Raw genomic sequence first — 17,118 nt, 5'->3', positions numbered from 1 at the left:
GAACTAGGTAGAACCACAGTGAATCAATACTGGAAGCCTAAAGAAAATGACCAGGCATGGAGAACATGGCTATTCCATGAGACAAAATCTCTGGCAGAAGAAAACAATAGTTTAAGGAACCTGCGAACACAACTGGCCAAAAGAAGGATAAGGCAAGCAGGGGATAATGACCAATTACACTGGGGAAAGCTTGAAGGGGGCAACTTCACACTTAAAGAAGCAAGAACACATATAGAAGGTAATGAGCATGAAGAGACAGTCAAGTGGCACAGCAAAGTATGGGATGCCCAACTTTGGCCGAAGATTAAAACGTTCCTCTGGCTTCTAATGCACAGGAGAACGCTCACTTGGGAGAATCTCCAGAAAAAAGGATTCATAGGTCCTTCTCGCTGCCCCATGTGTGGAATTGAGGAGGAAACCATGAATCATCTCCTCAATACCTGTGAATGGGCAGACAACATATGGAATTGGGTGGAAGCCACTCTTAAAAGGACGGACAGGATAAGGAATTCAATTCAAGAAACTATAGAGAATTGGAGAGGTAACTTCTCCAGTACCCAATCGGTTAACACAATATGGAAACTCATTCCAGGGTTTATAGCATGGACAATTTGGAAAGAAAGAAACAGGCGAGTATTCCTAAATGAAACAAGAGATATAAATTACACAAAAAACACAATTCTTCAAAATATCAAGCAGACAGTTCTCTCCAAAGGGAGAATGGAACAGGACAAGAACATCTTTGATTCAGACTTACAGATTCTGAAAGCTTTTGGCATTAACATGGGAACCTTCGCGCCCTCTTCGATTCACCGACAGGAACTGAACTCCAATGGGAATTTCTGGATTCCTCCACCGACAGGCTTCCTCAAACTCAATTTTGATGGAGCCTCCAGGGGAAATCTGGGACCTGCAGGCATTGGAGGTGTTCTCAGGGATAGCAAAGGTGAAATTCAGCATATTTATAGTCAATCATTGGGCGAAGGAACTAATAACAAAATGGAATTTGCAGCGCTTGAGCAAGGTTTGAGAATTCTTAGAAGATTGAAAGCTGGAGCCACAGTGGTGGAAGGGGACTCTCAACTAGCAGTCACGGCAGCAAGAAAACTGTATACAGGAGCTAAACCAAGTAAAGTCACAAGGCACTGGAGGCTTGCCAAGGTAACAGAACTTATCGCAGAACATCTATCATGCCTGGACAGATTAATCCTTCATGCAGTCAGACGTAAGGCGAATGTAGTGGCAGATCATTTGGAAAATTACGGTGTCGATAATCCCTCAGCCCACTGGGACACCTGTTGGTAGGAGATCACATGCTCGGAGCTGAGGAACAGGTGCACTCTTCTTTCGAGGCAGGATATTATTTAACGAAAGAAGTGGGGAAGGGTACGAAGAATTTCCACTTGTGAGAAGAATGAATTCGACCATTAGAAGAGACATTAGGATAAGTGGATGGCAGGCTCAGGTAGTACAAGAAAGGAAGTGGCAATTAATTCACAAGAATGTAGAGCTGGTACCAAGGAGCACAGCGAACAAAAAATATGGGCAGCACCGGAATCAAACCACAAAGGGAGACACTTGGCAATCCACAAATTGGTTCAAGCGTGGCAAAGTTAATAATAAGGATTCGTATCATCAACAAAAATATGGGGATCGGAGTAGCAGTTATTATGACTGGACAGGCGATCATCAAACGGAGAAGTGGGAAGCCTTAGGCTGGTCGAGGTTTCCATCTACTATAACTACGGGATCCCAACGCAAGAGTAATGCACTGCCTTCCCAAGGACTCAGCATAGTATTCAGTTGTGTTCTCAGAAGGCTCAGTATTTCTGTTCTCTGCCATAGAAGCATGGCACGTGAGGGTAGTCGTAATGCATCAGCTAATAGAGACCTACAGAGTGCTCGGGACGCTTATGAAACACGAACCTCACTTAAGGAAAAGTGCAAGATTGAGGAACTTGAAGCGATTGTTGCAGAGGAAGAGGAGCACCTGGAGGAACAGGATATGGAGAAGGAGGTGGAGTGGATTCAGGATCCCAGAACGGCAACCACTCGGGCTACCCAATTTGTGCGTACTCAGGCAGAGACATGGAGGATGAAAACTATGTTAGCAAAGGCAATGAGTATGCAAGGGGATTACATTAATCAGGCTCATCAAGCTATCTCTGTTATTTCCACTGATCACACAGCGAGACTAGAAGCCTTGGATTTCAAGCTCAGTGCTCTGGTGCAGCAAGTCGACATTCTCTCTCAAAAAATGATTGTTTTAATCAGCCTTCTCAGGCACACCATTAGCAAGGATCATTCTGCTGCAGGGGAAGGGGCGGAGGAGGCCACAGGAACCAGCCAGGGGAAGCGCACACCTCAGCGCTCTACTCTGCCTGGAAATTCTACTGCTTCAGCCAACCAGGGTACCACCACCAAAGATTATGTCATCCTCAAGTTGTAATGGCTTGTTTTGACTGCTTCAGTTTGCTATTGATGCTCAAAACTTGTTTTTGTTTCTGGTTCTTAAGTTTACTGGTCGCCTTTCTGTTTTGACTTTTACTATCTCGGATGTCCATCTGGTTTGTTTTCTATATGTTATCTAGTCGCCAGAAAGGGCACTCTGTTTTGCAGGCCCCAACCTTTCTTTATGCTACCCTGCGTGGTATGCCTTGGGGTCGTTTAGACAGAATTTTTGCGGCTCTTAAGCGTTGTAAACGGGCAAGGCAGTCTCTCTTTAGTCTGTGCGAGCAGACCTTTTTGTACCATATGTATGCTATGAATTAATACAAATGCTGATTTACAAAAAAAAAAAATTAATTAAAGTTCCATGTTCATCCATGTTCTCCTACACATACCTCACCCTCCACAAAGATTCATAGCTCTATAAAATCACAGCTCTTGCAGATTTGTTTAACGCCCCTCCCCCCCCCCCCCCCCCCCCCCCCCCCCCCCCCCAATTCTTTTAAAAGGACCTGTAAATGCATCAATTCTAACACTATTGGGCAGAGTAATAACAAACTGTTAGAGCACAAAGTAACAGTCATCTACACACAAGGAAATATTAATTAGAGATTTATTTAGCACTCCTGCCTTGTACGTACACTAAAAGCTCTACACAATGAAACATAATAATATTACTTTGAAATAATCTCATAGTTAAATTAATTAAAGCTTCCTCTGCATCTGCGTTCTCACAAGCAAAGCTCTGTACACCGCTTTACATGCAAAGCTTTGTTATACCTAACTTTCTCATTTCTAAAATTTTAAAGAAAGCGATGTTACCATGCCTATTCATGGCACTCAAAATAGAAACACATTTAACTAGTAACATTATGATTAGTTTCATGAATTTAATAAAGTGTTAAAGCTATAGTTCAATAATGTCATTACCAATGCGATATACGATGTGGAAATTTGTAAAAGTAATAATCATGCAAGGAAATATTAATTGCAAATTTGTTTAACATGTCCCCTCTCAACCTACATAAAGGACCCACAACCACATTAATTATGTCATCATTAGATAGAGCAGTACCATAACAATGTCAGTGCCAGTGTCAAAGCACATACTTTTTTTTTATTTTTAAATGAAATGTCAAGCACCGAAAAATACCAAAATAAACGCTCTCCACCAAAGGAATTGTGTTCGATCGGAAGTTGCTAAGCCAATCAAAAACTAGAAATAAGGTTTCCATAAAATTAGAAATATATTTTTGAATTTATGGAAAATAGAAATATTTACCAAATTCTCAAAACTTTGATTAAAATTTCCAAAAAAACAGAAACAAATAAAAATAAAATTATAAAAATTATACTCAAAATGATTTTCCACACACCAAACCATTAAAATAAATAATATTTATATTGTAAATAAATCACTAGTTTTGAAGAATAATATTCAAAATTCTTTATAAAAAAACCTCATTTAAGATATAATTTGCCATAATGTAACTTGCACCTTTTCATTTATATGAAAGTTCTATTTTTCTTATCGCTTTGTTGAGTTGTATATTTATACCCATTTTTTTTTTCTAAAAACCTACCTCAATAATTGACCCATAGAATCTTAAATGGTTTCCATAATTTATTTTTTAATTTTAAATGTAACAAAAATTTTATATTTTATAAAAATATATTACAATTTTTCTTATAAATTTTTTATATTATTAATATATTTATAAATATTTGTAGGTAATATTTTTAATAATTATATTGATAGGTTTGTTTATTTTGCAATAAGGTTTTTATAATTTTAATTTAATTATTAATAAGTATTAAGTGAATGATGTTTATTTAATTTCCATGGAATATTTTAAAATATTCTTAAGAATAATAATAGATATTGGGTTTTTTAGGTGGTTATTTCCTTTTTATCTTTCTAATTAAATTGATTAAAGTAAGAAAAACAAAAAAAATCATATGAAAAAGTATCATATAAAATAATTTATGGCTTTTTGGGCATGTAGTATTGATAAATCATAATGTTGTAACATATTAAAAAATATCCATGATTAAGTGGAAGTGGGTTTCCATGTTTAATAATGTCATTACATGATTTCTAAAACGTATAATTAATAATATTTCTTATAAATAAGTATAATTTTATTAACTTTTATGATTTTTAAAATTTTGGTAATGTGACATATATCACGAATCAAGTGTTTTCATAATTCATATATTTTATAAGGTTGTAGTAATATTATTCCTAAATCGGGAATAAACACTTTTATAATATATTATTATTAAAAAATAAAAATAATAACAATATGTTCAATTATAAGAATGCATAAATAAACAAGTGTAGTATGCAGTGTTGATGCTTAGTACCTATCAATTATGCAAAAAAAAAAAGTAAGAAATTATAATAAGATAAAATAAATATTACTTATTTCAAAAAAGATTTAGGCTATAAACAAGAAAAATTAATATTGTTATTTTTAAACTTATTGGTCTCATAAAAATATTGGATGCCTCTAGGAAAGATTAAAATTGTTTGTATTATGTTGATTACTTATAGTTTAAGGGTTGTCCTAGTTGCCAATTATGTTAGTTCACACATACAATAATGTTTAATAAGACTAAATTTGGTTTATGGGATTTTTAAAAGGTAAAAGAATTGTTTGATTTGCTTTAAAAGTTTATTTATATATTTGAATTTTTTTTAATAAATCAAATCATAAATCATTCTAATTTTTTATTAGCTTAAAGGTTTACAAGTTGGTATTTAAAAAAATATTTTTAAATTATTATTTAATATGAGTGTATATGGGATATCTATAATAATAAATAAATAGACAAAGTTTAGTTGAATTATTGAATTTTTTGGCAGTTTTAGAGATACATTTCTCCATAATTTTGTTTTGTATCCAGTAGAGAATTGTAATCAAAATAACATAAAAGATATTTTCTTATTCCATTGAAAATATCGACCAACTTAATATGTGATTGACTACTTAATATTGCAATTGATCTTTATTATATTAAAAATATTTTTTGAAAAATATTATAAAAAAGATCACGTTTGTTTGTAGTAATGACTTTAAATATGATTACTAATTATATAATTCATATAATTCCATTTATTTTGATGGTAAAAATATTTTAGAAATATTATTTTTTTAAATTAGATTTTGATATATATATATATATATATATATATATATATATATATATATATATATAATTAATTATGAAAAATATATAAAATTAATTAATTAATTATGAAAATTTTAATTTTTATTATTATTTTAAATAATTATTTTTTATGAAATTATTTTTTTGATATTAATATAAAAAATAATTAATTATAAAATTAAAACATACTTTTAGCCCCAAGGGATAGCTCAATTGGTCGAGTTCTCATTGCTAAGTACTTTCCCAGTTGGGAGGTCACGGGATCAAATCTCCTCGACGCCCTCGGGGTTAGGCCTATTAAGATTGGCCGACGAACAGATCCCTTCGGGTGGATCTGCCCCAATATGATCTGCCCCAATATTTACCGTGGATTTAGCGACCACTCTGTCCCTTCGAGTGGATCTGCCCCAATATGATCTGCCCCAATATTTACCGTGGATTTAGTGACCACTCTGTCCCTTCGGGTGGATCTGCCCCAATATGATCTGCCCCAATATTTACCGTGGATTTAGCGACCACTCTGTCCCTTCGGGTGGATCTGCCCCAATATGATCTGCCCCAATATTTACCGTGGATTTAGCGACCACTCTGTCCCTTCGGGTGGATCTGCCCCAATATGATCTGCCCCAATATTTACCGTGGATTTAGTGACCACTCTGTCCCTTCGGGTGGATCTGTCCCAATATTTACCGTGGATGTAGCGACCACTCTGTCCCCCAATATGATCTGCCCCAATATTTACCGTGGATGTAGCGACCACTCAGTGATCGTGAACCACAGCTTAAAAAAAAAAAAAAAACATACTTTTATGTAAATTTAAAATGAAAGTCAATTCTACAAATGTGTTAGTGAAATTAGTGGACTAGTATTTTGTTTACAAATCAATGCATAATGGATCAAAGTTAAAATGGATTTATATTAATTATTCTTATGTGAGTCTATAAATGAACAAGTACATGTGAACACATACCAACTCTTTGTTGAAAATCATAAAAATTACATCTCACATATATATATATATATATAGATATAGATATATATATATATATATATGAGATTAACATTGAAACAATTTTTTAAAGGCCATGTTCTAATTCTATATTAATATAATTTATGATTAACATTGAAATAATTTTTTAAATGTCATGTTCTAATTCTATATTAAGCATTTAAAAAATTATATATCTCTGTAGTATTAAGATATAAAAATAATTTTGAATGAAAGCTAAATAAAAAAAAAATTGTTTTCAATTAATTTCTTTATATTATTTAAATAAAGTTGATTTTAGAATATTGTATTTAAGATAAATATTAAAATAAGTTACTTTTAATAAATATTGAAATATTCTTTTATTATCAAATTATTTTAATATTATATATAAATTCTATGTCAACATAAGAGTTACACATTTCTTTCATATTGAGTTGTAAAAAATACATTTTGACAAAAAAAACTAATTCACTTTAACTATAAAATAGTTTAATGATAACATGTCAAATCAATAAAAGTTGTTAATAAAATTTTAATTATAAAATATTTTAATGATAACATGTAAATCAAATATTCACAACTCATGAGATTTGATTGAAATTTAGTCATAAATATTGACATTGATATGTATACTATAATGACATTTAGTAGTATATCATTTTTATTTTACTTTTAGATTAAAAAAAAACAAATATTAATTATAACCCAATAAAATTAGTCACTTCATTTATATAAAAATTTAAATTTAAAAATTTATTTTTAATTCTCAAAATACTTAATTAATATTTAATTTTTTCAAACTTTTAATATATTTTCTAAAATCTATTTAAAATTTTCAAAACTGACACTAAAAACAAAAACAATATAATATTCATCCATCCACAAGTATAAAAATAATATAAACTAAAAATATTATTAAATATATTAATTTTAATTTATAAACCCTTAGTCAAAAAAAATCCACAAGTATAAAAATAATATAAACTAAAAATATTATTAAATATATAATTAATATTATTTTTAACTTATAAACCCTTAAGAAAAAAAATTATCAGATAATTAAAACTTTATATTTTTGTTAATACTTTTCATATGCTATGAAAGTATAATGTAATACACTTTGGGTTAATATTTAAAGTTGCGTTAATACCTTCATATGAGTACCTTGCATTTAAATACTTACACGTTACATTTAGTTTCATCATTAATATAACAAATAGTTTTGCGTTAATGTTAGTCGGTTTCATATTAATATCTTTGCATTGCTCTAGCGCATTGCTTTATGATAATGTTAATCACTTTATTTTATCTTAATATAAGACAATTTTATAATAATGTTAATCACTACAATATTACTAAATTTATATTAATGCTAACAAGTTTTTAATGCAAATAGTTTTGCATTTCTTATTAATAACTTACTTTTAATGAATTTGCAATAGAAAGAGGTTTGAAATTTTCAATGTATTCATTTGTTAACACTTTGGGTGATTCAATTTATATATTGATATCGAAAATAGTATTACTTAAATGCTAATCAGTATACAATATTAATAAATATTATTAGTTTTGGGATAATGTTAAATAATTAGTAATTTAAATATTTTTGTATTTTATATCAACAATTTTTTTATTATACTTTTAATAAATTTGCAATGCAAATACGTTTAAAAGTTTTATATATATATTTACATTTAATCAGTTTTCATTTCAATAAATACCATTTACATACTTCTTCATAGTCTAATTGCAAATTCCATTCCCTTAATTGAAAAATTGATAGGCCCCTTATAAGCTCTTTATTTGTCTAACGAACTCCGAACTGCATCTTTAAATAAAAGCGAGTAAATTATATGCCAGCCCATCGAACATGCCGAAATGTGAACAACTCCTATATATATAATATAATATGACCCCATACATATATATATATATATTTAAAATGACTCTATGATAGTCTAAGGGTTTTCCAATTCATGGTGATACATTTCTAAAAGTTGAAGAATTTATGATTAGTATATATGTATTACTATGAAATAATATGGGTGGAAAATTTTAAATGTGGAAGATTATGTGATTAGTATATATTTTATTTGGCAATGCTTTTTTTTTAGAGCGGTGATGTTATTAATCTCTCCAATTATAGGACCATCATGATAAATCCTTTGTTTTCAAAGCTATTTGGAAGCATGCTAAAAAACAAAATTATCAAGTGGGCAGAAGAAAGAGATAAGTGTGCTAAAGGGCAAGCAAGTTTTAGACCTAAACATTCCACAGTTGATCATTGCATAAATTTAAGGCACATCATTGAAAAAGATTGGGAGAAAAGGGAAGAAGTCTTTTGTTGCTTTGTTGATTTAAGAAAAGTGTTTGACTCAGTTCCTAGGGAAAAACTTTGGCAGAGAATGGAGGAACTTGGGGTTCCTAAACATTTGAGATTAGTTGTGCATAGGCTGTATGAAGAGGTGAAATTCAAAATTAGAACTTCAGCAAACATTTCTGAAAGTTTTAGAAGCGATATCGGGGTCAAGCAAGGTTGCCCGCTGTCTCCTACCCTTTTTGGTTTATATATCGACAAGCTTGAGGAGTGGTTAAATTCGCAAGAGAGTGATGGTATCTATTTGTGCAAATTTGTTATAAGGCTTCTTTTGTATGCAGATGACCTTATTCTGATTGCTAAATCGGCTCTTGGTTTGCAAGAGAACTTACTATCCCTTGAGCATTTTTGTAGAAGTGTGGGGATGTAAGTCAATATTAGCAAAACGAAAGTAGTGGTCTTCTCTAAGAAAAGAAAACATAACCAGCATAAGTTCTACTTTGAAGGCAACATTCTGGAAGAAGTTGCGGATTACAAATACCTCAGAATTGACTTCAACAAAAATATAAGCTGGAATGGTTGTAGAAAGAAAAGAACTTTTGGGGGTTGGAAAGCATTTTATGCTTTTCAAAATAGGTGTATAAAGGTAGAGTTATGGGACTGGAAGACCACTCAAACTCTTTTTGGGCTTCTAGTGATTCTGGTGATTCTCTATGGTTGTGAATTGTGGGCTAGCAATACCTCCAACATGCAGTGGAGTCAAATTGAGAAAATTCAGAAGCGTTTGATTACAGACAAATTTAAGGTTAAAAGTGCAGTTCCGTATGATATCTTGTTAAGTGACACAGGGACTGCTCCTATTGAAGCAATTGCTATGGTGCGAGTCATAAGGTATTTAAAAAAAATTGAGCAAATGGAAGCGGGTAAATTGCCTAAGGTTGCCTTTAATGATAAATTGTGCAAAAGCAAAAGAACTTGGATGCAGCAAAATAACAAATGGTTTATTAAATGGAGTATTTGGTTGAACACGTTTCCCATAAACAGCAAATAGATAAAAGCTTTTGTTATGGAAAAGTTCCACAAATGTACTTGGGATAAGGAGCTAGGAAGAAAGAAAAATTACTATATTGAAGTGTTTAATTCCACTCATAATCATCAACCAAAAGCATGCATAGAGGCCAATATCTCTTGGATAGAAAAAATTCTTATTGCTCAGTTAAGGACTAATTCTCATCAACTTTGTCGTGAAACAGGGCGCTGGACAAAGGAAGTGTGGGAGGAAAGGGTGTGCATTTTTTGTTCTTCCAAAAAAGTGGAAACAGAGAAACATTTCATTTTAGCATGTGAGGCCTTTAAAGACAACAGGGAAAGTTATGCAGATATGCTCGCAGCTAGCTCTTGGGATGATCTATTTAGCGAGGGGTTTGTCGAGAAGCTCGGAGCATTTATTGTGAAGCTTCATAGAAAAAGGGCCAAATACATCAAGCAGATGAAGAAGCAATCTCTCCCATAAGCTATCTTTAACCTCATGGAGGTTAAAATAATTTCTTTCTTTCTTTCTTTCTTTCTATTATAAAATAATTAATAATTTAATTCACAACAATAAATATTTTTTTACTAAAAAATAATAGTATTTATAAATATTTTAAATTTATATGAGGAGCTAGTTTTATATTTTTATAAATGTATTCATTTCTCAATGCCCACAAAAAGTGTATAATGGTCTTATATCTCATTTATAGTTGCTGCATTGCTAGTTCATAAGCACGTTTTAAACTTCTTTTTAAGGTAGCCTTTGCTAATAATAAGGCATCAATAGATCTCTCCAACCACATCAACTTAGCCCAAAAACAAACTCCAAGTTTCTTTATTACAACTTAAGCAAGTTACTTCATGAGGACTTAAACATTGTCAATTTGCATGCTCGCTATATCTAACACTTCAAACATTCCCGGTTTAAAGCAAGTTCCAATTATATCTCCAACAGCGTAAGCATCACCAGTAAGTGCAGTGGGGCAAGGACCAATAGCCCTAGAGCAAAGTAACTATAACCAAGCAACTATAATCATTTCAAGTGCAGCGGGACCAAAGAAGAATAGCTCTAGAGCAAACTATAGCCATGTTTCCTAATTTGATAGTAAGTAACCTCAAGCATAGGAAAAGTCAAAAGGGCGGACAATAAATTTAATAAATCTTACAAGTCTTTAATTGAACTTATTTCCATCCTTTAACTTTGTTTCATCAATCCAATCAGTTAATAGCAAAAATATGCATATTATATATAAAATATAATCTTATTCTTATTTCAATTTTTGTTTTTCTGTTTCCAAATGTAAAATAAGTTTTTTTCTTTCCTATTTCAAAATTTAAGCAGTGCAAGTGGTGTTGCTACATTTACAGCTCCACTTATTATAACACTTCAAATTTTTTATTTTATATATATATAATATTTTTAAATAATTTATAATATAATTAAATTGAAAAATATAAAATTTGAATATAACCCTTTTAAAATTTAATAAAATATTTATAAAATACGGTTATTTATGAGACGTAGACTTTTTATTACAAGTAAATAATAAAAGTTCCTTCTGATAAATGCTTTTGGTAATAAAACTTGAATTATACTTTATCTCACGGGTTCGCTAAATTGAAAACAGCAAAACTCGTAAGGTTCGTTAAATTGAAAATAACAAAAACTCATCGATTTGTAAGGAACTCGATCCTAACTAAATCTATCAAGAATATTATCGCATCAATTACACAAATATCATACTAGTGGTATATCCTGGAAGCGATATACAGATTGGCCAGACTTGTTTCAAAATATTTGGCTACCATGCCAAAGGTGATCCGCTTTATTTCTTCCTTACTGTTAAAAAACATGAGTGACGTTACATGGAGGGGAGCCCATCCAGTTAGCGAACCTCACCACTTATCGCAGTTCTCATTTTATTTATTTATTTATTAGCTAGACGGTAGACTCTGTGCTGACCATAACATTCAACTCGAAGTAGTAGTCGATGTGGTGGCCTCTTGCTACAGAAGAGATTTGAGTTCAGAAATGCTTCTGGTTTTGGCAGTCGAGGTTGGATCCAGTGCCCACGCCCAGCAAGCTGCAGTATCTCTGGTAGAACCCGATTCGGCCCTTCTGAGCGTCGCTTATTGTGCCTGTGCCGCATTCCCGCCCGCCGTTAATGATGTTCGTCAACAATCCATATCCCGGCACTCTGCCGGCGGCAGTATCGTCGTTTGATGGACTCCAACTTCCCAATATCACGTCGTGGCACGAAGGCTTGGGAGCCTGCGCGGTCATCCAGAACCACACCGCCGTCTTAAACGAGACCGTGGCGTCAGTCACCAAGAGATCCGGATCGTTTATGAGATCGTACCCTAAGGCATCCCCCGCAGCTTTATAGTTGTAGTCCCTACTCAAACAGCGGTAAGTGTATTAGGCTTGAAATTCATTTGATTTTTTCCATATCTATTGCTGCAATTAATTCGAAGTGGATTAACAAAACTTAGATATAGAAATATTACCCTGTTAGCTGAATAGGTCCTCGTCCGTGGTATTTGTCTCCGCTACTCTCCTCTTTGAAGCAGTAACCCCACGCATATGGGCCGTCTGGGGCCGCGGCCCACCCGCCTGTACAAACTCAATTAGCTTAATTCCATTAATAACAATAAGGAATAGCAGAGAGACAGAAGAGTTAGAGGAGGCTAAATTAATAATACCTGTGGTTTCATGCGACGTTTGACCAAAGAAAGCCGCGAGCTCTCTTTTGCGGCTCTCTAGATCGCCTTTGTTGCCGAAGTCTGAGAAACTATTAGCGGCCGCAATGAAGGCGCTGTAGGTGTAGAAGTCTTTCGCCGGGCATGCGGCGTCATTTCGGTGCTTGAGAAACTCATTGAAAACATCTTCAGTTATGATGGAGGCGACTCCCTGTTGTCCAGAAACATAACAACACAAAGTACTCATTATGGCCACTGCAGCGAGGGCCAACAACAACTTCATCGACATCTTTCTCGCCATAGTCGTGTATGCAGTCTTTAAACTGCCAAAGCAAATTCTGGTGATGATCCTAGGCTGCAAGCCCCTCCTTTTATAGCAGTATTTCCGCAAGAGTCAGATACCGTGCCATGGGAGGCGGGGGGTGAGGGGGTGCGGCGCTTTGTTGAAACTTTTGCACCATTCCGTGGCGTTCACCGTGGAATATAGTGTTCTCATGGTCCAACCTGACCCCGCCACATTTCTGCGAAAGCAAGTAGATAACGTGTAAGATGGGTTAAGATTAAAACGACTTCCGTGGCGACTATCGCCGCTTCTCTCCTGTATTTCATAATCTTGACTTCAGGTCTTCCTCGCGTGGAGTATTCTCCACTCTTCCTTTGAAGGGCAGACTCTGGCTTTGGCCTTTCCACACATGCCACAATATGGAAGCTAATCTTTTTGGAAAGAAACTTATCATTGGTCCAGGTCTTTTCAAACTTAGGGCAACTTCATTGTTTTTAGGGGAATGCTTTTTAAACGTTTAGATAAGAATATCGTAAGAATATCGTACTACGCTACATTACGGTTATGTAAGAATATCGTACTACGCTACATTACGGTTATGTAAAGATACCATACAACCGGAGAGGAAGTTCATTCCATTCAAGTTGCAAGGGGTGCTCATTGTGGCGGCACAATGCGGTCAAGCAACAAATAGATAGCCTGCGTTGTCTTTAATGGGATGATACAGTCGTGTAAATCTTTACCTCTCATTGTATATTTCATTATTCATTGTTTTGGTATATCCATTATTTTACCCGATCATTTCTAAGTAGCAAAGATTTAAGAGAAAAATAGGTTGAGGCAAAAATCTTTTAAGATAAAATTTTATATTTAAAACAAAAATAGTTTAAGACAAAAGTAGTTTGAGACGAAAATATTTTAAGGTAAAATTTTATATTTAAAACAAAAATAATTTAAGACAAAAATATTTTGAGACAAAACTTTATATTTAAGACAGAAGTAGTTTGAGACAAAAATTTAAAGACAAAACTTTATATTTAAGACAAAAATAGTTTAAGACAAAATTATTTTAAGACAAAAACAGTTTAAGACAAAATTATTTTAAGACAAAAACAGTTTAAGACAAAATTATTTTAAGACAAAACTTTATATTTAAGACACAAGCATTTTGAGACAAAAATATTTTAAGACAAAACTTTATATTTAATACAATGACTACTTTAGATCAAACGTGTGTTTAATAAGATATTTCACTTCGAATGAAAATGGAGGGCAATGTTGAGTTTCAGGGTGATCTGTGCGCGTGTTCTGAACTGGAGCTCTCGCGCCCCTGCTTCCTCAGCCCCTGCAGCCCTCCGCAAGCCCCCTACGTGGCAGCCCCTGCTGTTGGGCTCTCAATCCTTTCCAGCATCTCCGCAATCGGGCTCTACCTCCCTCCTCCGACCAGTGCTGCTGCTGGCACAGCGTCCGCGTCTAGGTTTTGCGATCGTAAAGGAGCATAGCCGCCGCCATGAGTGCGCCTAGGGGTGGGGAGCCTTCTCCCACCCCACCAATCTCTTCAGAAGAAGCATTCAGAAGATTGCTCTCGCAGAAAGGGAAGAAACATTTGATTCCAGAAGTCCCGAAATTCATCAAAAAACTGGAGGAAATTCCTGAGATCACCCTGCCAGAAGACCAACCGATAAAAATCGCCCTAGCCCTGGCTGACAGAGGGTTGGTAGGACAATTTATGGGATGTTGGCCCTCTACAAAAACAACAGATGACTGGATCCAACGCAACTGGAGGCCCCAACTGGAAAACAATGTGATCTGCTATGTTGTCGGAAGAGGGTATTTCATTTTCTAGTTCACCTCCAAAGAAGATCGAGATTTGGTTTTCAGAAACGGTCCGTATTTTATGAGAAATCAGGGTCTATATCTTAATAAGTGGACCCTCGACTTCGATCCCTCAATCGATACCCCTAAAGAGGTCCCAGTCTGGGTCCGACTTCCCAATCTTTCGATCCATTGCTGGAGCTATCACACCTTGCAGAAGATTGGAAATGGCCTAGGTCGTTTCATTGACAAAGAAGATAACAAGGGCCAATATACCTACACAAGAATCTGTGTGGAAGTCGATCTGGAAGCTAGACTGCCTGAAGCAGTAAAACTTACAGCCAGAGAATGGCATCATGATCAAAAATTTTATTACGAGCAACTGCCTTTCAAATGCAGAACCTGTCATGAACATAGACACTTCCAACGAAATTGCCCAAAAGCTCCAACTAGGGATAAAGTGGACGAAGAAGGATGAAAAGAAATCAAAAAGGGCAAAGCAATCCCAAAACCAATTGAGAAGAAAAATTCAGGGCCATTGGTGAAGCGCCGGCCTAAACCAAAAGCCAAAGAAGTTCCAAAAGAGGGTTCTTCCTCTGGGGTAAAGACAGATGCCATTGGAACCCAAGAGGAACCAGAAGACCCGTCGAAGAAATTGAAAGAAGCAGAGGCAAATTCAACTCTTCCTCCATCAAAGGATGAACAAGGGGAAAAAGAAGAAAACGAGGAGCGCATCAGTCTGGGCTCTGATTCTGAGGGAGATTCAAAAGATGGAGTCTCAGATTTAGACAGCTCGTAAGTCACTCCTATCAAGTCGGCCAGGGGTCGAAATTCCAAGAAGAAACAGAGAGAGGAACAAACTTATCTGGATGTTCTCCAAGGCTCTCAGAAAACTCTCAAAGGAATGATGAATACTAGATCTAGGTGCAAGCATGGTCAGGCTCCAAAAGGAGCCACAACCTTCCAAGCCAGTAAATAATGAAATACGTCCCCTGGAATTGCAGAGGGTTAGGCAGCAGGTTGAAAGAAGAAGCTCTGAAAGACATTGTAAGGATGTACTCGCCTGAAATCCTTCTCATCCAGGAGAAAAAACTGGAGGACCTTCTACTCCTCTAAGCAAGCAAAGCATTCCGGCATAAAGGCGAAGGGAGAGCAGTGAGCGCTAGAGGCGCCTCTGGAGGGATTGCCTTCTTTTGGGACAGCTCCAAATATGATCTGATTCACAGAGAATGTTGCCCCCATTGGCTACTCACTAAGCTCCTCCATAAATAATTTGGCCACTAAGTAAGTATGTTCAATCTTTATGCTCTGGTCTTACCATCTGAGAAAAAAATTTGTTGGGACTCGCTCAAGTCCTATCTTTTCTTGCACAACCTAAAAAATATTATTATTGCAAGTGATCTGAATGTTACGGTAGCTGCAGAAGAGAAAAATGGGGGCTCGCTGGTTAGGGACCCAGCTAGAGAATGGGTTGAAGACCTCATTTTAGATTGGGAATTGGAGGATATCAAGCCCACATCTTGGAAATTCACTTGGTCAAACAAAAGGATAGGCCCCGTCCACATTGCTACTCGTCTAGACAGATTTCTAGTCCAATCCTCCTTCTTGACTTGTGGTCTAATGGCCACCTCTAAAATTCTGCCGAACTACACCTCTGACCATAAACCCATTCTACTTGAGCTCTCCTTGGATGGAAATCTTGGCCCCATTCCCTTTAGATTCAGTTCTCTATGGATTCATCAAGAAGGATTCCAGGAGGTGGTCTCTGAGGCCTGGAACTGGCAAGTTCACGAAGGATCCCCTTTCTTTGTGTGGGAAGAAAAAATGAGGAGACTTAAAAGGGAGCTCAAGGAGTGGGCTAAAAGGTTGAAAACGCCCACCAAATAGATGCATGACAGTTTAGCAGGCCATCAAATAACAATGGAGAATTCCGATGTAACTCAAATTCTTCTTCAAAAAGAAGTAGAGCTGTAAAAAGATCTCCATAAAGCAAGTAGGGATGAAGAAGAGTTCTGGAGACAGAAGTCCAGAAATCTTTGGTTACAGGCCGGAGACAAAAATACAAGCTACTTTCATAAGCAAGCTGAAGCATGCAAGCACTTCAAAACAATAAATGAAATCCACTATCAAAACACTGTGGTTAAATATTCTGAAGGCATAAAGCGAACAACCCACTACTTCTTCAAAGATCTTTACTCTGCCCCGAAAGACCCTCCTATCAATTCTCAAACCTATCCGATTGATCTTATTCCTCACTTTGTTCAAGATTCTGACAATATTACGCTGACTGCTCCAATCAGTATGAATGAGATTAAAGAAGCTTTGGATTACATGGATCCGGATAAAGCCTCGGGCCCT

The 17,118-nt window shown here is 35.0% G+C and overlaps 1 protein-coding gene across 1 annotated transcript; it reads right to left on the bottom strand.

Moving 5' to 3' along the window:
* Positions 1–11,666: 11,666 nt before the first annotated feature.
* Positions 11,667–13,060, bottom strand: LOC149188523 (endochitinase-like). The gene is made up of 3 exons (XM_089413034.1): positions 12,666–13,060; positions 12,471–12,576; positions 11,667–12,358 (listed from the first exon to the last, which is right to left on the bottom strand). The coding sequence occupies exons 1-3, from the start codon at positions 12,961–12,963 to the stop codon at positions 11,989–11,991; spliced, it is 774 nt and encodes a 257-aa protein (XP_089269160.1). The 5' UTR covers positions 12,964–13,060; the 3' UTR covers positions 11,667–11,988.
* Positions 13,061–17,118: the final 4,058 nt, after the last annotated feature.

The sequence above is a fragment of the Pinus tabuliformis genome, chromosome 3_1, assembly GCF_031772625.1.
Source record: "Pinus tabuliformis cultivar Carrire ecotype Pingquan chromosome 3_1, CPIR1, whole genome shotgun sequence".
Classification (NCBI taxonomy): Eukaryota; Viridiplantae; Streptophyta; class Pinopsida; order Pinales; family Pinaceae; genus Pinus; species Pinus tabuliformis.
The sequence above is the reverse complement of the archived record's forward strand: the minus strand, read 5'-3'. Positions and strand labels throughout refer to the sequence as shown.